Source organism: Pseudorca crassidens, chromosome 3 (genome assembly GCF_039906515.1).
Source record: "Pseudorca crassidens isolate mPseCra1 chromosome 3, mPseCra1.hap1, whole genome shotgun sequence".
NCBI lineage: Eukaryota > Metazoa > Chordata > Mammalia > Artiodactyla > Delphinidae > Pseudorca > Pseudorca crassidens.
This window is the reverse complement of record NC_090298.1, coordinates 43,615,856-43,637,183: the sequence shown is the minus strand read 5'-3', so window position 1 is coordinate 43,637,183 and position 21,328 is coordinate 43,615,856. Positions and strand designations below refer to the sequence as shown.

General features: G+C 39.3%; 2 protein-coding genes across 2 annotated transcripts in view; both read left to right on the top strand.

Annotated features, from left to right (window-relative positions):
- Positions 1-21,328, top strand: part of ANKRD55 (ankyrin repeat domain 55) — a 101,304-nt gene that overhangs the window by 9,756 nt on the left and 70,220 nt on the right. Inside the window, exon 3 of the mRNA XM_067730073.1 lies at positions 20,761-20,883. Coding sequence (XP_067586174.1) covers positions 20,761-20,883 — 123 coding nt within the window. The remainder of the gene's footprint in view (positions 1-20,760; positions 20,884-21,328) is intronic.
- Positions 17,088-17,993, top strand: LOC137221301 (small ribosomal subunit protein eS4, X isoform-like). Its single transcript, XM_067730710.1, has one exon. It carries the CDS (start codon positions 17,109-17,111, stop codon positions 17,628-17,630), a length of 522 nt encoding a protein of 173 aa, XP_067586811.1. The 5' UTR covers positions 17,088-17,108; the 3' UTR covers positions 17,631-17,993.

The window sequence follows — 21,328 nt, the reverse complement described above, 5'->3', positions numbered from 1 at the left end:
TTCTTACAGATGACTTACCTAAGGTCATATGGACAACCGGTCTTCCCTGGTCAAGAGAACATCCAACCCTCAAGTTACCCCCCCCCCCCGGTAATGAATTCATAGCATAGCACTCCTTTTTTAAATTTTATTTTTTAATTTTTTATATAATTTTTAAAGGTTAATTTCCATTTACAGTTATTACAAAATATTGTCTATATTCCCCATGGGTACAGTATATCCTTGAGCCTATCTTATATACAATAGTTTGTACCTCCTACTGCCCCCTTCCTCCCTACCACCACCCACTGTTAATCACTAGCTTGTTCTCTATATCTGTGAGTCTGCTTCTTTTTTGTTGTATTCACTAGTTTGTTGTCTTTTTTAGATTCCACATATAAGTGATATACAGTCTTTCTCTGTCTGACTTATTTCACTTAGCATAAGGCCCTCCAACTCATCCATGTTGCTGCAAATGTCAACATTTCATTCCTTTTTATGGCTGAGTAGTATTCCATTGTATATATACACCACATCTTCTTTATCATTCATCTGTTGACAGACACTTAGGTTGCTTCTGTATCTTGGCAATTGTAAATAATGCTGCTATGAACATTGGGGTACATGTAGCTTTTTGAATTAGTGTTTTTGTTATATTCGGATATAAACCCAGGAGTGGAATTGCTCGGTCGTATGGTAACCCTGTTTTTAGTTTTTTGAGAAACCTCCATACTGTTTTCCACAGTGGCTGCACCAATTTACATTCCCACCAACAGTGTAGATGGGTTTCCTTTTCTCTACATCCTTGACAACATTTGTTACTTGTGTTCTTTTTGACAGTGGCCATTCTGGCAGGTGTGAGGTGATGTCTCATTGTGGTTTTGACTTGCATTCCCTGATGATTAGCGATGTTGAGAATCTTTTCTTTTGTGTGTGTGTGTGCAATTGCTTTTATAAACAGATTTTAGGCTGGAATAAGGAGCTCCTAGTTCATCATGTTGGAGATTGTCCTTGCTGCCATAGGCTGTTGAAGTGTGCCTCCCTTATGATCTGGTTGATGTGGGAATAAGGACCTTGGCATACCGCATTCTCCTCATATAAGGACTGAGGGGTACTCTTGTTGAGTTCAGCAATGATCTGGTTTAAGCTGCTTTCTGATACAATTCTGTTTCTGGGGAATTAACACTGCTGCTCCTGTCATTATCATTGCTTGAACATGCACACACTTTGGTTCCTCTTAGTGGTTCCTTCCTTATTGTGTTTCGTTGCATCCTGAGACTCCTGAAAAACAGGGTTTCTCTTACTCCTTTTGGACTGGGGAGAATGGTGATTGTCCTCTTTATTATCATTCCTTCTTCTTTTCTGCTTATTGTTCAGTGACTGTGTTTCTAATTCCAACAGCATGTCGGTAATTGGGTCTACATTCATATTTAGGACAGAGAATACATTAGTACTGGCCAAAGTGGCCCTGGCAGAATTGGCTGAAGAAGCAAAGCAGGATGATGGTGAGGACCAGAGATGGACCAGTACAGGCCAAAGTTGCCCTGTAAAAACATTCTGGCATGGCATACCTCCCTAGTCCTGGCCCCAAAAGCCTAGAAACCTTGAGTATCTTTTCATGTACCTGTTGGCCATCTGCATTTCCTTTTTGGAAAAATGTCTATTCAGTTCTTCTGCTCTTTTTTTTTTTTTTTGGCTGCGCTGGGTCTTTGTTGCTGCGTGTGGCCTTTCTCTAGTTGTAGTGAGCGGGGGCTACTCTTCATTGCGGTACACGTGCGTCTCATTGCAGTGGCTTCTCTCATTGCAGAGCACAGGCTCTAGGCACTTGGGCTTCAGTAGTTGTGGCACATGGGCTTAGTTGCTCCGCAGTATGCGGAATCTTCCCAGACCAGGGCTCGAACCCGTGTCCCCTGCATTGGCAGGCGGATTCTTAACCAGTGCGCCACCAAGGAAGTCCCTTCTGCCCAGTTTTTAATCAGTTTTTTTTTAATGTTGAGTTATGTGAACTATTTATATATGTTGGATATTAATCCTTTATCAGTCATATCATTTGCAAATATTTTGTCCCATTCAGTAGATTGTCTTTGTCGATGATTTCCTTTGCTGTGCAAAGCTTTGGAGTTTAATTAGGTCCCATTTGTTTATTTTTGCTTTTATTTCCTTTACTTTAAGAGACAGATCCAAAAAAATATTGCTGTGATTTATGTCAAAGGGTGTTCTGCCTATGTTTTCCTCTAGGAGTTTTATAGTATCCGGTCTCACATTTAGGTCTTTAATCCATTTTGAGTTTAGTTTTGTATATGGTGTTAGAGAATGTTCTGATTTCATTCTTTTACATGTAGCTGTCCAGTTTTCCCAGCACCACTTACTGAAGAGACTTTCTTTTCTCCATTGTATATTCTTGCCTCCTTTGTCATAGATTAATTGACCATAAGTGTCTGGGTTTATTTCTGAGCTCTATATTCTTTTTTTTTTGGCTGCATGCGGGCTTTCTCTAGTTGCAGTGACCGGGGGCTACTCTTGGTTGCTGTGCACAAGCTTCTCATTGCCGTGGCTTCTCTTGTTGAGGAGTATGGGCTCTAGGTGTGCGGGCTTCAGTAGTTGTGGCATGCGGGCTCAGTAGTTGTGGCTCACGGGCTCTAGAACACAGGGTCAGTAGTTGTGGTTCATGGGCTTAGTTGCTTCGCGGCATGTGGGATCTTCCCAGACCAGGGCTCAAACCCGTGTCCCCTGCATTGGCAGGTGGATTCTTAACCACTGCGCCACCAGGGAAGTCCCATCTGGGCTCTATATTCTTTTCCATTGATCTAGGTGTCTGTTTTTGATAGCACTACTTTTTGTTTGGAAATTGGAAGGGGCAGAATTTGCCTAGCAAGAAAACCACATCAGAAAGAAAATAATTCCCAGAAAAGCTCACAGGTCTTGTAGTACTTCTACTTTCCCTTTCCTCTTTTTCTGGAGTTCTATCCTCTCAGTCTAAGACTTGCCTTCTAGATATAACTCATCCCATTGCTTAAAAGCCAGGCCTACCTGTTAGCTTCCACTTTCCATGCTGGTGCCAGGCAGGTTTCTAGACTTTCTATGCTGTTCTAGGAATCGATCTAGTCTTGAAGCACAATCTTACTTTTAAAATTATTATAGTTTCATAATGTTTTACGATTTGATAGAGAAATCCTCCTTTGACACTTTTTTCAATTTTTTTTGTTTTTTTTTCAATTTTTTTTTTTTGTTTTCCTCTTTTTGTTTGTTTTTGCTTTTGGTGTAGTAATACATTCACACAATTTCAAGGTATAAAACAATGTACAGTGAAAAATCTCCCTTCGCACCAACCCCTCCAGCCATCCAAATCCCCTCCTGGAAGCAAAACAATGTAAGCAGTTTCTTATATGTCCTTACAAAGAGATTCTATGTATAGATAAGCAAATACTTAAGTATATTCTTTTTTTCTTCTTCAAAGCATAAATGTATCCATTTATTTTTACAAATGAAAGTCAGTATCATTTTTCTGAGCCCGCCCCCCAAAAAAACTTTTGGAACTTTCACTGAAATGACATTAAACTTAAAAATGAATCTGTATAATAATTAAAATTAGTTATACTATTTAGTTCTCCTATCTGGAAACATGGCATGTATCTTCATGAATCCAACTCTTTTCTTAGTTCCTTATTTAGATTCTGAATATTTATTACTGGGTATTTTATATTTTCATTTTAGTGAGTTATTTTCAATGTAAGGAGGAGTTAGTTTTCCTCATATTATTTAATATAGAAGAACTATTTAGTTTCATATTTATTTTTAAATCTGGCTAACTTATTAATTCTAATGGTTCTCTGGTTAATTCTCTTGTGCCATCCTGGTGCACAGGATGAAACCAGATGCACTGGTTTAAGATCCTGCTCTGCCATTTAATAGCTGTACAACTTAGGGGAAATTATTAAAGCTCTCTGTGCTTCAATCCCCTCATCTGTAAATAGGGTAAAGATACTACCTACTTCATAAAATTGTTGAAATAAATAAATAGCTTAATTCAAAGGAAACTGTTAGGACAGTGCAAAGAACATGAGTAAAAGTTAGCTTTGATTAAACTTTGATAATTTTGCTCTTTATGATTATTATCTCATTTCTTTTTGCTTCATATATTACTGCATTAGATAAAATTTGTCTTCTTTCTTTCCCTGTTTTTTCACTATTAGGTGTGGTGTTTGAAATTGATTAGAAACAAATGTAGTTAATCATATTGATAATGAAATCTTTTATTCCTAGTTGTTAAGCTTTTTTAAGGAACAGAGATCAAATTTTATTAAATGCCTTTCTATTCTTTATTCATATAATCATATATTTCCCCTTTGTTCTACTGATGTGATATATTTTATTAATAGACACCAGAAAATCAAAACATCTGTATTCTAGAATAAACTCTGTTCAGTCATGGTGTATTATTCTTTCAACATCCAACTTAATCTGACCTCGCAGAATTTAATTTAAAACTGAGTTTACAAATTGGGTCCATCTATAGGTGCCTGTATGCACATGTCTTTGGCAGTTTATGCTAGCCTTAGAAAATAAATTAGAAAAATTTCATTCTCTTTCTGTGCTTCAGTATGAGAACTATTTGTTCCTTGGTTATTTGACATTTATCTTAATATTTTAAAAGAATTCGCTCAACCTCATATTAGAATCCTTATGCTATTACCACTAACTTTAATTCTCTCCTTGGTGTACAAACAGCTTCTCATAGATGCATTCCCAATTTTCAGTTAATGTGTAGATTTTATTTTTTCTACAAGTGAGTATAAACTCTAGCACAATGATGTCTCTCCAGCAGAATAATGAGCTGCACAGCTTGTGGAGTGTAGGATATAGGCTGCTGTGAGTAAGAGAGAATGGAATGTGGAATACTGTCCAGCACCAAGAAAGGTCACAGTTTCACTGGAATATATGAGGGCTTCGCCACCTGAGTGAATGGGCAGCGATAGACAGTAGTGCACATTGGTCAAGAGAGTTGAAGCTGAGGCCTGACAGCCTGCAGGCTTATCTGAGTTTCACCACTTACTAACTGTGTGACTTTGAGTAAGTCACTTTCCTGCCCTATGCCTCAGTTTCCCCATCCATACAGTGGGAATAATTCTCATAAGGTGAGAATTAAATGAGTTGATTTCTAGAAAAGGTTTAGCACAGTACCTGGTGCATAATAAGCGTGGCATATTGTTGACCATAATTATGATTGTTATTCAGACAGTGACAGAGACCCCCTGGAACAGTGGATGCTTTCATAGCTACTGGGAGACATTGTTGTGCCGTCAAAATGGTTGTATTGAACTTTTTGCTAACTTTAGGATTGTTCTGAGTTTAATTCCTTCAAATATGCTACCAAAAATTCTAGAATTCAAAACTGTGCAGGAAACACAAAAAAGCTAAGAACCTTGACTATAGACAGACCACAAGACTCTTCGGAATGTGATTGAGATGCACTTTGGCCACATTCCCACATTCATGCGTATACCGCTGCAGAGAAGTTACTTCTGGGATCCATGCTTTCCAAGCCGCAGTTCCAGTGAATGGGCTGTAGGAGGAGCCTCCTCCAAGGTGTTATTGAGTTAGTACCATATGATAAGGTTGCCCTTACAAATTAGTGAAGAAAGGAGAATTATACAATATTGGGGGGAAAAAAAGTAATTGTGGCATGCAAATATAAAGTTTAAAATTTCCATATTAATTACAGCTAAATGTCAACACATAAGTATAAGGTTTCACGGGCAATGAATCATAAGTGCAATATCCATAGATTTTGTTGGTTTATTTTTCAAAAACCAACAAAACAAACTGAGAACTTAAGTGGCAAACAGGGAAAAATAACTGCAGCATAGATAGCAGATGAAGAGTTGGTGTCCTTAATGTACATAGAGCTCTTTCAAATCAATTAGATAACGACAAATGCCTTGAAATAATATGTAAAGGATACCAACAAGTAATTCATGAAATGGCCATAAACATGTGAAAAAACTTCTCTCTTAGGAATAATAAAAGAAATGACCATTGGAAATGATATACTCTTCCTTCTTTCACATCAACATTATTTTTTAAAAAACAATAAATCACAGTGTCATTAAGAATGAGGTAAATGTATGCTCTCAAGCCCTGCTTGGGAAGGGTGTATTGGGTCAACCTTTCTGGAGGGCAATTTGACAAAGCGTCAAATTTATTGATTCCCAAGTTCATTTCTAGGAATGTGTCCAAAGGAAATAAAGATGCACACAAACGCATATATGCAAGAATGTTATAGCATTATTTGGAATAGCTACAGAATTAATAATTCCTCCCAAAAGAGAAGCAATTTAAATGTTCAATAGTAAGAGAATGATTAAATCAGTTGTGCTAATTCCAGTCAATGGGATATTATGCCACATTTTGTAAATAACATTTTCAAATCTTACCTATGGCATAGGAAAATATTTGTGATCCAATATTAAGTGTTTGAAAAAGAGCAACAATCAAAATTATATGTACAGCATGATCTTTTTTTTGTAAAATGTAACTCCAGCACCATGCTAAGAACTATTAGTCACTGGTTGTTACAATATTAAAATACCTCTGTATCCTCAGTCAATAGAGATTATTCCAGCCATTCCCCAGGAACATACACAGCCCACAGTCCAGCAGCTAAAAAGTTATCAACCCTGCTCCAGCTGTTAGGCCTGCCTCCAGTCTGATGGGGGACCTGTCAAGCCAGTCATTAGATCCTTTTAATATTACCCTTCATCTGGTCCTTTACTGTGGGAGGGGAATTTGGAGTGGGAGGAGAAACGGAGATTCACTTAATAAATGAGTAGCAAAATGGCCTTAGTGTTAGCCAAACTCACATTAGATCTCAGAAAATTTCAGTCATTTTCTTCAAGTTTTATGATTGTATTCTCATCCACAGAAGATCACAGTGTGGGAGATTTGAGATTTGCGTTGCCACCTTGGTCAATGAATCCTGCCCCACCAGCAGCCACTGCCCCCAAGCTTCAGCCACAGGCAGGAGTCCACTGTCCTAGGGCGCTACCCACCCCAAGCTACAGCACATTCCAGAACTCTCTCCCTCCAGTTCTATGCCTCCTGACCTCACAGCTTTTTGCACCTTTTAACCATTATGCTTGCTCCTTAGGAACTGGCCTTCTCTTTTATACAGCCTTTGGGTTGGGTTACCACTTATTTTCAGCCATGTCCATTTTGAGTGCAGGATAGGGGACAGGAGACAGTTTCGATTTTAGAGGGGGAAGATGGAAAGGGCAGAGGCTCACAACTGCACATTCTGAGGCAACTAGATCTTTCGGGTTTCCAAGCTTTCCCTCCTGCTAGCACTTCTCCCCACTCCCATATTTACATTATACAGGCAGGTGGAGGAATGAGGGCTCCAGGATGGGTGGGAAACAAGCCTATAAATCAAGTATATACAACATACCAACATCTTAATAGTGATTATCTTTGAGTATATATTTCCTTCTTATCTGTATCTTCATAATTTTTGTAATCCAAAATGAAATAACATGAAATGACGGATCAATTAAATCAAAATATCTGGGGTTAGCACTTAGGTATCAGGGGTTGGTTTTTTTTGGTTTTTGTTTTTTATCTCCCCAGATGGTTCTAATGTTTAGCCAGTTTTGAGACCCAGGGATGTAGTCAACCTTATTTTACAAAATAGAGAACTGAACCCAGGGTGGTTCATAGTAATACACTTGGCTAATATTTCTGTTGTTCAAAAATAAAGTTCTTTATGAGATTCAGATTTAATTGAGAAGTCATTTCTGTTGTCACCTGTTTTCTTTGCATTTTTTAAATTGAAGTATAGTTGATTTACAATGTTGTGTTCATTTCTGCTGTACAGCAAAGAGACTCAGTTATACATACATATACATTCTTTTTTATATTCTTTTCCATTATGGTTTATCTCAGGATATTGAATATAGTTCCCTGTGCTATACAGTAGGACCTTGTTGTTATCCATTCTATATGTAATAGGTTGCATCACTAACCCCAAACTCCCAGTCCATCCCTGCCCCTCTCCCCCACTCCCCTTGGCAACCACAAGTGTGTTCTCTATGTCTGTGAGTCTGTTTCTGTTTTGTAGGTAAGTTCATTTGTGTCATATTTTAGATTCCACATATAAGTAATATCATATGGTATTTGTCTTTCTCTTTCTGACTTACTTCACTTAGTATGATAATCTGTAGTTGCATCTGTGTTGCTGCAAATGGTATCTTTATCCATTCATCTGTCCATGAACATTTAGGTTGTTTCCATGTCTTGGCTATTGTGAAAAGTGCTGCTGTGAACATAGGGGTGAATATATCTTTTTGAATTATAGTTTTGTCCAGATATATGCCCAGGAGTGGGATTGTTGGATCCTATGGTAATTCTATGTTTAGTTTTCTGAGGAACCTCCATACTGTTTTCCATAGTGGCTCCACCAATTTACATTCCCACCAACAGTATAGGAGGTTTTCCTTTTCTCCACACCCTCTCCCACAATTGTTATTTTTAGACTTTTTAATGATGGCCATTCTGATCAGTGTGAGGTGATACCTCATTGTAGTTTTGATTTGCATTTCTCTAATAATTAGCGATATTGAGCATCTTTTCATGTGCCTATTGGCCATCTGTATGTCTTCTTCAGAGAAATGTCTATTTAGGTCTTCAGCCCACTTTTTGGTTGGGTTGTTTGTTTTTTTGTTGTTGAGTTGTGTGAGCTGTTTGTATATTTTGGAAATTAAGCCCTTGTCAGTTGCACTGTTCGCCAATATGTTCTCCCATTCCGTAGGTTGTCTTCTCATTTTGTTTATGGTTTCCTTTGCTGTGTTGTCACTGTTTTAGACCTCACAATATTACATACTCACAGCTCTGATGATACAGTTTAAATCAGCCTTACTTAACCATATATCCATAATCTATGAGAGTCGAGGGAAGCTATTCATTTACTTCAACTCTACTTGAAATGCTAGTGATAATGCCTTATGAAATTATTTAAAGGAACAGAAGACTCCTTCTTCTATCACTTTTCCTAATTCTGTTCCCAAGGATTGGAAAGAATGAGACTTTATTTCGTATATGTACTCTACAATTTGCCAGTTGGAAAAGAATATGCTAATTAAATCAATCAACATATTTATCAAGTATCTACAATGTATCCAACACTACTCTAACTTCTCCTATCTAATGTTCAAGATTTTTTTTTTCTGCAAAAAAAGCAAAGCCATACTGCCAAAATTCTAGTGGGGTCGTATGAAGGGTGATTATTCACCAGGTTGGGTTTTATTCTGTACCTTTTATAAAGCAACAACTCCAAATAGTAAGAAGGGATTCCATTTCAATTACCTTAAGGAACCCATGAGACAGTCATGAAGAGAGAGAAAACACAGCCAAGACAATGAAGACAGCCATGGAAGCCCAGCTGACAGGATGACTACGAAAGGAGAGATGCAAATCTAAAGGACTACAGAGAGATAGATTGGTTCAATCTCTGACACTTGGACAAGCCACCCAAATTGCATTTGTTTTCTTAAACTATTTTTAGGTGATCGAGGCACTTGGGGCAGTTTTACAAGTGGCCACAGTGGAGGGCCACTAGGAAGGATACCTTTTAAAGGACTCAAGGAAAACCCACTTCTCCAAATCCTTTTCAGCACAACAGTCATTGTTCATCAACATTAGGTGATTCATTATTTGGTTCTACACAGATATGAGAAAGACACATAGAATATTAATCACAGAAGGAACCTTAGAGGTCAACCTTCTACTCAATACAGATATCTCCTCAAGAGCATCCCAAGATATGCTTGATCAGAACCTGCTTAGAGAGGAGTAGTGATGAGGAGTACACAGCTCACAATATAATCCCTTCTAGTTCTGAACAGCTCTGGTTGTTAAAAATCTTAATTATTCTCATTTCTACCCACCAATACTAGTTCTTCCCTCTGGATCTACAGAAAACAATCCTAAACTCTCTTCCAGCTTTTCCAACAGCTGTCATGTCCAACTAAGTCTACTATTCTGCTAACTAAACAAACCCCGCTTCTTCACCTATTCCTCTCCTTCCAGAGTCCCCAGTTAAAATGGCAAATTCCTGACACGAACACTTCCCATTTCTTAAAAGTGAAAGAGGTGGGTGGTGTCATACATTTGATTAAGAAGAAAGTAAGGAAGATCAAAGGAACAGTGTTCAGAATAACACTTGTCTTACTTTTTAATTTCCAAAGACTGGCTAGGCTAGCATAGTCCTTCGTAAAATCATTTAAGATTTATACTTGCCTACTTACCAAAGAACTTCTTGACACAATATTTTTAGCATCAAGGAGATTTCCACAAAACTCCAATGGGTGAGAAAGCTATTGAACATGAATACTACATCAATCAGTCCATTTATTGCACACATACTAAAGGTCCTATGCATTGAAGATTGAGTTCTTTTTAAGAATTAGTAGCATTAAAATGAAAGTTCATTTTATGAAAATGCACTCTAGGGAGGCATCATCACTGAAGTTTAACACAGACATGTTTCTTAGAAGAGCAAATTCCATTTCCCAGCACTATCCCCCACCCCATGTCCAGCAGAGATGCGAGCCATGGAATGGCATTCACCGGTCAGAAGAGTCACCCCGAGGAACACAGTGATGCTGAGATTCAAAGAAATACAGCATGTGTTGCATCACAAGTTTGGTTATGAAGAAAGGTCTGATTGTGGCCAGATACTTACCCTTGAGATCATATTGTTGCAAGACTTCCTCCCCAGAGAATGAAATCCCTTCTTTTCCACTCCCAGGGCATGAAGGTTGCTTTGAGTATTTGTCCTCAGCTGGCACATGCAGAAAGCTTGGAGCTATTTTTCTCTTTAAAATGTTAGAAAGAAACTCCTTTTCCTCCTCCCATATGACTGGCACTTTATAAAACACTCTTAAAGCCTCAGCCAGTACACCCGGAGGGACTGTAGGAGAAAACGCGAGAAATAGCAAAATGTTTCAGCTCACAAAATCGCTGCAGCCTGTTGAGCAAGGCAAAGGGTCTCTTTAAGGGGAAAGAAGACAGAGGTTCCTATCTATGTCAGAGTAGTAATGGTGGTAATATATTATTGTTGACATACCTTGAATACTTTGTGCCAGGCATTGTACTTTATGTGGATGAACTCCTTTAGCTCTCAGAACAACCCTGTGAGGTAAATACTATTCTTACCCATTTGACAAGAGGGGAATGAGAACAGAGAGGTTAAGTAACTTGCCCAAGATCACACAGCTCTCAGGAAATTGGCAGTGCTAGGATTCAAACTCTGGAGGCTGGGCTCTTACTGTTTTTCTATATTGCCTGCATGTGTGCATGCTGTGTATCATATGATGTATATGATGAGTCACATGACACTAATTTGCTTTCAATGGCAGCCAACTGTATCAGTGACCTTAAACTTGTTCCTACATGGCCAGAGTGTTCCAAACTGGCTTTTAATTCTGTCCAGCAGAACTGGCACCATCCTGGCTCAGGGCCCAGGTCAAGGCCCAGAGAGACTCTTTATCACCAGTGGGTGGCAATATTGTTACATGGAGCCATCAGGGTGCAGTGAAGGCCTGGCATCTTCCCTAAAAGTGGGAAGACCTCACCACCTTATGGATAGATCATTCCAGGCAGCTCCCAAAACACAATTTCTCTACTGTCCCCAAAGCACCCAAGATAATCCTGAGGGAGGATAGAGTGATCTGGATTAGGAGGATGGCCAGGAAACTATTCGTTTAAATCATTCTTCCTCCTGTCCTGCCATAACATCCCTGGTATATCTCAATCATAAATTACATACTTCTTTTCCCATTAGGGCATGTTTTTCTTAGGAACAGAGAGACTCTACAACGTTTGTACCTGCAATTTCACTAGCCCATGGTAGATGTTAAGTAAATGGATGAATGAATAAATTTCAGTTCTTCAGATGCAATCAATTCCGCTCCAAAAAACAATCTAAGAAATATCTGTGGAATCTTCTGTAGTTGTCCAAAAATGAATCCAGACTTCACTAGTGAGTCTAGGCTGCATTCAGCCACCCAAGGATTCTCAGAATAGAATGAACCAAAGAAATCCTCCCAAGACCCTCTGGTCTGGACTCTTGAAACTGCAGTACCCAATCTATCCTTACATTGACCTGGCTGTTCCACAAAACGGTCTCAACTTAAGCAGAACAAATGCCAAGCTGACCTCTGGGTAATTTCAACAAAGTAGGCCCAGTAATTGATGCAGTCAAGGGCTTTCCCAAGGAACTCTGCAGTAACCCAGAGACAGAACCACTATGTGAAGGAACCCAAATTTGTGTAAAATGTGAGAAGCTTTGAAGAAGGTCCTCTAATCTAAAACATTTCTAGCAGCCTGTCATATTTCTGCAATCCTACTATTAAAAAGTTGGGCCCTTGGAATTAAGTTGATAATTTATGACACATCCAGAAAACTGTTTACAAGGTTTTTAACCATGAAAAATGAGGAAAACAGATGATTTCCAAAAAGCCTATCCTTCCAATTTTTAGGTAAAAATTAATAAAAATTTAAAACATGTACCTGTTTTAAAAAAAATCTACTAGAGTATTTATAAAGGTCAGAATTTTTTAAATACATGTATGTTTTAACTTTTTCAGCACTTTGTCAAATATCAAGGACTTGTTTTCTCTATTACAGACACACAAGGCTCTGTCTTCCCTTCTAGTAGTAACACATTAATATAAAGCTAGTAAGACACACTCCTCTCTCACCACTTAAAACTTGATTTATCTTGATGATTATAAAAAGTATATAAATTCATTGTAGAGAATTGGGAAAATATAGAAAGTACTGAATAATATCTAAAAAATTATCTCTATTGATGTTTGTTGCATGTTTTCTTATCTTTTATATTTTTCATGTATACATATACATAGATAACTTTTTATAAAATATAATCTGTATCTGTTCACATGCTTCTTTCTTCCTATTTCCTTTATGTCTGTTTTCTATTCTCTCTACTTTCAGTCTCTCTCCCTTGGTGAATTTTAGAATTTTTCTTTCTGCATCCATATATAAGTCTATCTGTTTAACTTTCACACAGTTAGAGAGGCAAAAGCCATTCAAACAGTGCTCCTCCTCTGAAAGCTGAATGGAAAGAAAGATAAATAGATGATAAATAGATGGTAGATAGATAGATGATACCAGATAGATAGATAGGTAGATAGATAAAAAAAGTAGATAATAGATAGTGAGATGGATAAGAAGGAAGGAGAGAAGGAAGAATTTATGTATTGTTTGTTTATGTAGATCTTCTGCATATCTTAAATGATTTTATCACCTTTGATAGAAAAAAATTTTTCTTGCCTCTATTTTGGATTCCACCAGGACCATCAGTTATCCTTCTCCTCATTCTTGTTACTTCTACTTCACCCTTCATCATTTCTACAGAAATTCTTTGTACTATCTTAAGTTTAGGCCTAATTATTTGCATTGACTACAATTTAAATTGACTGTTTCTATACAACTTCTGTGGAAGCTCCTTCATTTCCTATTTCCTAATCACTCTATAGTTTAGTATGGTATCTTAGGGTTAGAAGAAACCCTGAAATACATCCTGTTTTGCCTCACACATCTTCCTTTCCCCATACCTTGTGTTTCACTCTGTGTCTGAATTCCTTCTGCAACACACTCCCTTGGTGACCACCTAGCCAAGACTGACATCTTATTTTTTTTTAAGATTTTTCTTTTCTTTTTGAGGTGGACTATTTTTAAAGTCTTTATTGAATTTGTTAAAATAGTGCTTCTGTTTCATGTTTTGTTTTTTTGGCCATGAGGCATGTGGGATCTTGGCTCCCTGACTAGGGATCGAACCCACAACCCCTGAATTGGAAGGTGAAGTCTTAACCACTGGACCACCAGGGAAGTCCCAAGATTGACATATTTAATTACAGGAAGTTCACTACCTCTTGAGGAGACCTAGGACATTTTTACAGTTCTCTGACCATTAAAATACTCTTCTGTCATTCTCACCCACTGCTATTTCTAACTGCTGGAATTTCACATAAAAGTTTAACCATAAACTTGGCTAAAAGCTCTTTGAAAAATAATCCTGTTTACAGTAGGATCAAAAAGAATAAAATACTTAGGAATAAAATTAACCAAGAAGGCAAAAAACTTATACACTGAAAACTACAAAACATTTTTGAAAGAAATTAAAGAAGACACCAATAAATGGAAAGATGTCTTGTGTTTCATGGATTGAAAGACAATATTGTTAAGATGTCAGTACTACCCAAAGAGATTTACAGATTTGATGCAACCCCTAACAAAATCCCAGTGATGTTTTTGCAGAAATATAAAAATCCATCCTAAAATTCATATGGAATTTCAAGGGACCCAGATAGCCAAAAAAAAAATCTTACAAAAGAAGAACAAAGTTGGAGGTCTCACACTTCCTGATTTCAAACCATACTACAAAGCTACAGCAATCAAAACAGTGTAGTACTGGCATAAAGACAAACATATAGATCCATGGAATAGAACTGGGAGTCTAGAAATAATCTCATATATCTATGGTCAACTTAGGGGTCAACTGAGGAGTCAACAAGGGTGCCAAGACCATTCAATGGGGGAAGAATTGTCTTTTCAGCAATAGTGCAGAAACAACTGGACAGCCACATGCAAAATGACTCAAAATGGATCAACGATCTAGTCATAAGAACTAAAACTATAAAACTCTTAGAAGAAAACATAGCGGGGGGCTTCCCTGGTGGTGTGGTGGTTGAGAGTCCGCCTGCCGATGCAGGGGACACAGGTTCGTGCCCTGGTCCAGGAAGATCCCACATGCCGCGAAGCGGCTGGGCCCGTGAGCCATGGCCACTGAGCCTGCGCGTCCAGAACCTGTGCTCCGCAACGAGAGAGGCCACAACAGTGAGAGGCCCGCATACTGCAAAAAAAAAAAAAAAAAAAAAACCATAGGAGGAAAGCTTCATGACATTGAATTTGGCAATAGAGTAAGTCCCCTACATACGACCTTCAAGTTGCAAACTTTCAAAAATGCACATGTGAGTTTGCATGTCCAATCACGTAAGTTAGTTCACATGTCTGGCTCACATTGTCACGTGTGTGCATCCTCTACAAGTGGTTGTGCTTTTGTGTACCATACAGTACTGTATAAAGTTCAGTAGTACAGCATCCTTACTGCAAGCCCAGGATGTCTGGAAGCAAGCGTAAAAGCAGTGGTGATGTAGCTGGTACTACTGTACTTTTCAAGGTACTATACTGTAAGATTAAAAATGTCTTCATTATTTTTTGTTTGTTTTTTATGTATTATTTGTGTGAAAAGTACTGTAAACCTATTACAGTACAGTACCATATAGCCAATTGTGTTTGTTGGGTACCTAGGTTAGTTTTGTTGGACTTACAAACAAATTGGACTTACAAACACACTCTCAGAACAGAACTTGTTCATATGTAGTGGGCTTACTGTAATTTCTTAGATGTGATGTCAAAAGCACAGACAGCAAAAGGTAGACAAATTGAACTACATCAAAGTTAAATGCTTTTATACATCGATACTATCAACAGAGCGATAAGGCAACCCACAGAATGGGAGAAAATGTATACAAATTATATATCTAATATAGAGTTAATATCCAGAATATACAAAGAATTTCTACAACTTAACAGAAAAACAAACAATGGGCAAAGGGAGCTTCCCTGGTGGCGCAGTGGTTGAGAATCTGCCTGCTAATGCAGGGGACATGGGTTCGAGCTCTGGTCTGGGAGGATCCCACATGCCACGGAGCAACTGGGCCCGTGAGTCACAACTACTGAGCCTGCGCATCTGGAGCCTGTGCTCTGCAACAAGAGAGGCCGCCATAGTGAGAGGCCCGCGCACTGCGATGAAGAGTGACCCCTGCTTGCCACAACTAGAGAAAGCCCTCACACAGAAACGAAGACACAACACAGCAAAAATAAATAAATTAATTAACTCCTACCCCCAACATCTAAAAAAAAAAAAAAATGGGCAAAGGACTTAGACATTTCTCCAAAGAAGATATACAGATGGCCAAAAAGCACACGAAAAGATGCTCAGCATCACTAATCATAGGGAAATGCAAATCAAAACCACAAGATATCACTTCACACCCATTAGGCTAGCTATTATTACAACAAACACACACAAGAAGCAAAAACAGGAAATAAAAGTGTTGGTAAGGACATGGGGAAATTGGAACCCTTGTGCATTGTTGGTAAGAATATAAAATGTTGCAACCACATTGGAAAACAGTACAGTGGTTCCTTAAAAAATTAAAAATAGAATTATCATGTGATCCAGCAATTTCACTTCTAAGTATATACTCGAAAGAGTTTGCAAGAGTTATTTGTATACCGATGTTTGCAGCAGCATTATTCACAATAGCCAAAAGGTGGAAACAACCCAAGTGTCCATCAGTAGATGAATGAATAAACAAAATGTGGTACATACATACAACAGATTATCATTCAACCTTTAAAAAGAAGGAAATTCTGACACATGCTACAATGTGGATGAATCTCGAGGACATTATGCTAAGTGAAATAAGCCAGTAACAAAAGGACAAATACTGTTGATTCCACTTAAATGAGATATCTAGAGTGGTCAAATTCATAGAGACAGAAAATGGAATGGTGGTTTCCAGGAGATGGAGGGGAGGGAGGAATGGGGAGTTTTTGTCTAATGGAAACAGAGTTTGAGTTTTAGAAGCTGAAAAGAGTTCTGGAGATGAATAGTGGTGATGGTTGCACAACAGTGTGAATGTACATCAAGCCACTGAACTCTACAGTTAAAAGTGGTTAAAATGGCATATGTTATGTATATTTACCACGGTTTTTTAAATTTAAAAAACAAAACAAAACAAAAAAGCCTCTTCAAATATCTGAAGGCAACCATCATGACCACACAGAGTAATCTTCAGAGTGAACAGATCTGTTTCCTTCCACTGTTCATCAGGTGACATGAAGTCCAGTCATACTCTGGTCACTCTCCTCGGAATGTTCTCCAGCTACCTATAGCCCATTTAATCCATGGGCCATAGACCTCAACATAACACTGACCAGTTAAGAATGGAAAAAAAACTCTTTCCGTGCCTAGCGCAGCCATGGCTCGTGGTCCTAAGAAGCACCTGAAGCGCGTAGCAGCTCCAAAGCATTGGATGCTGGATAAACTGACTGGTGTGTTTGCTCCTCATCCATCTACTGGTCCCCACAAGCTGAGGGAATGTCTCCCCCTAATTATTTTCCTAAGGAACAGACTTAAATATGCCCTAATAGGAGATAAAGTAAAGAAGATCTGCATGCAGCGTTTCATTAAGATTGATGGCAAGGTCCGCACTGATATAACCTACCCTGCTGGTTTTATGGATGTCATCAGCATTGACAAGACTGGAGAGAATTTTCATCTGATCTATGACACCAAGGGTCGCTTTGCTGTTCATCATATTACACCTGAGGAGGCCAAGTATAAGTTATGCAAAGTGAGAAAGATCTTTGTGGGGACAAAAGGAATCCCTCATCTGGTGACCCATGATGCTCGCACCATCCGCTACCCTGATCCCCTCATCAAGGTGAATGATACCATTCAAATTGATTTGGAGACTGGCAAGATTACTGATTTCATCTAATTTGACACTGGTAACCTGTGCGTGGTGACTGGAGGTGCTAACCTGGGAAGAATTGATGTGATCACTAACCGGGAGAGACATCCTGGTTCTTTTGATGTAGTTCATGTGAAAGATGCCAACGGCAATAGCTTTGCCACCCGGCTCTCCAACATTTTCGTTATTGGCAAAGGCAACAAAGCATGGATCTCTCTTCCTCGTGGAAAAGGTGTCCGCCTTACCATTGCTGAGGAGAGAGACGAGAGACTGGCAGCCAAACAGAGCAGTGGATAAAATGATCTCTAGGTGACGTGATTGGGAAAGTCTTTGTACTTAGAGATAATACTACATAATTAAAAGCCTCTTTAGTGTTAAAAAAAAAAAGAATGGAAAAAGCCTATTCTCTCCCTCAGTCTCATTACTAGACTATTATTACTGCAGCCAGAGATCTACTAGTTCACTGTCACACTGTTAATTCCTATAGTGTTAATTGCCCAACTAAATCCCTAAATGCTTTTTAATGTGCCACCACTAAAACCTTCTGTTAGTTAGAACTCTTGCAGTGATTAAAAAGAAAAACAAACACATAAAATCTATGCAAACTGACTTAAGCAAAAAAAGAAATTTATTGGGACATGTAAATGTTCCAGAAATGGTGCTGGCTTAAGGTATGGCTTGATTCAGGAATTCAAATGATGTCATCAGGTCTCAATTATTTCTTTCTCTTAGCACAGCTCTGCTCTTCTTGTGTTGTCTTCATTCATAAGCTCTCCACCCATAAGATGTCCCCCCCATAACTCCCAGTTTCATGGGTGGTAGAACAAAACTTGTTCCCAGCACTCCCCAAATATCCAAAATATCATTGCCTTTTATGGGCTCTGATTGAGGCACATCCCTGAACCAATATCTGTGGCCAGGATAATGCTGGTGCTGAATGGCTAGTTCTAGGTCACATGTTCTGGCCCTGAGCAGGAATGTAGTCAACCGCCTGTGCTGAAAGTGGAGAGGAAGTGGTCCCTAGAGAATAATCAGGTTAAGGTCACCAGCAGGATGAGGGGATATTGAGGAACGAAAACTACAGGTTCAACCACCCTTCACTTAGTTCAACTGGATATTTCACAGACTAAATGTTTATCCCTATTAAATACAATGTTATTAGAATCCTTCTGGCAAGTTGTTTGGAATTCTAATTCTGTCAGGCAATACTAGCCATCATCAGAGAGACCTTTTCCTCTACATGTCCCAGATTTCAAATGCTCTCTAAATTTGCACACTATCAGAAAAAAAAAATGGTAACAGCAGTAGTACCAAAGTATATACAGCATTAACTACACACTATGCCCTGTCCTAAGAGCGCATAGGATTAAGTATTAATTCATTTACTCCTCACAGCAACCTTATGAGATGCATGGTGGTCATCATCATCATCTCCATTTTAAAGACAAGGAAACTAAGGCCCAGAGAGGGTAACTGGCCCAAATTTACACAGCTAATTAGTACAAACTAGGAATTGAACCCTAGTGGTGTGGCTCCAGGGTCCTTACACTCACACAGAAGTGGCATTTGCCTTTCACATCCCTCACTGCTCACCTCCAGCCCTCAGACAAATGTAAAGGTGAGAAGGCTTTAAAAGCAACAGCTACAGTAACAAACCTATCATGGATAAATTAGCGAGCAGCTACTCACTTTACAATGGAGTTTGTTGTTGTAAGTGAATCATTTTTAACGACAGGCTTCTCCTGGGACAGGTCAACTGGTTAAAAAGTCATTGGTGACTTCCCAGAAATACTGGGACTGAGAAACAAAGCCCAACCCTTCCCAACCAAAGGGTTAGGACCACTGCCAACTAAAGATCAATTAGAACTGTAAAGTATCTCTAGCATAATGCCTACACTAGTAGAAAAACGCAATTTTAAAAACTTTTCTTGTACACATATATTTTCCCTGAACCATGTCCATGTGTGGGAGAAATTAAGTAGAGGGGCTTGGCCCAGCACCTCACAAGGGGTGTTCCTGTAAACAAAGCTTGTCTCCCAGCCCTTCCATTGCTCCCCTGGGGTCACTTGACCCACAGTTCTCTTGTCACCTTTGGTAATACTATTAGTTGGTTCAATCATGCACAAAGGTATGATACAGGTGGCTACCAAATTCAAAGGACCTGCATACAGCTGTTTCTTCTGGGAACACCGTGTCATGAAACCTCAGATGGTTCAAATGAAGGGCTTCTGTGAAGGGACTACATACAGAGATGAGCAGGGTTGAAAGGACAATGTTTGTTTCCACAGGGAGCCCAGTGAGGGCTGGTTCTGGGGAGGAGGACCCGCCTGGTGGGAGAGAAGCAGCTACTGCTAGACCCTGAACTAGGGGAAAGCAGGAGGAAATGCCCCATCTCTCTTCTCCTCACCACTCTCCTACCAGTGCCTCCCATGGACACTGAGGGCCAGGGGGCCTGGGTGATGTGATCAAAGTTAGCCTTCAGGGTTCAGAGCAAGAGGGAAAGGGTAGAGAGTCCAACTAGAGAACAGAGAATAAGGAGCACAATATCTCCTTCAAAGGTGAGTAAACTGGGCTTCCCTGGTGGCGCAGTGGTTGAGACTCCGCCTGCTGATGCAGGGGACACGGGTTCGTGCCCCAGTCCGGGAAGATCCCACATGCCGTGGAGCGGCTGGGCCCGCGAGCCATGACCGCTGAGCCTGTGCGTCTGGAGCCTGTACTCCGCAATGGGAGAGGCCACAACAGTGAGAGGCCCACATACCGCAAAAAAAAAAAAAAAAAAAAAAAAAAAAGTGGGTAAACTGAGTCATTGAAAGGGAAAGTAACATATTTCAGATCAAAAAAGAAACCCAGAACCAACATAAGGGCTCCACTTCCCAATCTGGTCTCACTGATTTCAAATACTTGGAGAGAATCATTAAATCTCAGAGGACACCTAATCCCTCAGGCTCCTTCCCAATACATGGTGATGTTACAGCCCACAGTGGCCCACCTTTCTTCAGAAGTGGTAAGGTGCATGTGATCAGGATGACTCAGCCTTCTGCCTGGATTCACTAGAGAGATTTTCATGAATCACTTGTGTGGGTGACGCTTTGGGTGTTGTTATTCTTTCAGTGAATTCTCTCCACACAGTAAGTTTGTCTCTGTTTGATTCATGAAGGTGATTCATCTGAAGAAGTTGACCTGACCATGGTTTATCAGGCAGCATCTAACGGAGATGTCAATGCTTTGACTGCCGTGATTCGGGAAGACCCTTCCATCCTAGAATGCTGTGACAGTGAAGGTGAGCTATTTATGCATTTTGAATCCTGCAGAATGTTCTGATCTATCCTTTTAGAGATGGCCTCCAGAGGTGAACAATGTTAATAAAATTATATTTGACAAGCTACTTTGATACTAGAGGGTCAAGGAATATCCTACCTGTAGCCGTGTGCAGGTTCCTCAGTATTTTATTTAATGAGAGTCATGGACACAAATCTTCAAATTCTTTTACATCACCTCTTCTCATGAAGTTATTTGGTTTGAGTTTGTCTTCAACTTATTTGTATGAGTGACTAAAGTAGATAGGCCAATTAGTTGAAGTTAGAAAACGGGTATGAAAAGAGGAGGCTATTTTTGGTAGCAGTGGATGTTGGGAAAGTGCAGCTATTAAAGCCAGAGAGCAAGGACTTCTGCTTCTGGGAAGATGGAGTAGAAGTAGTACTTTTTGCTTTATTCCTTCTGCGAAA

Coding starts and splice junctions, on each gene's coding strand:
- LOC137221301 (XM_067730710.1), top strand. CDS start 17,109: ATGGCTCGTGGTCCTAAGAAGCACCTGAAGCGCGTAGCAGCTCCAAAG.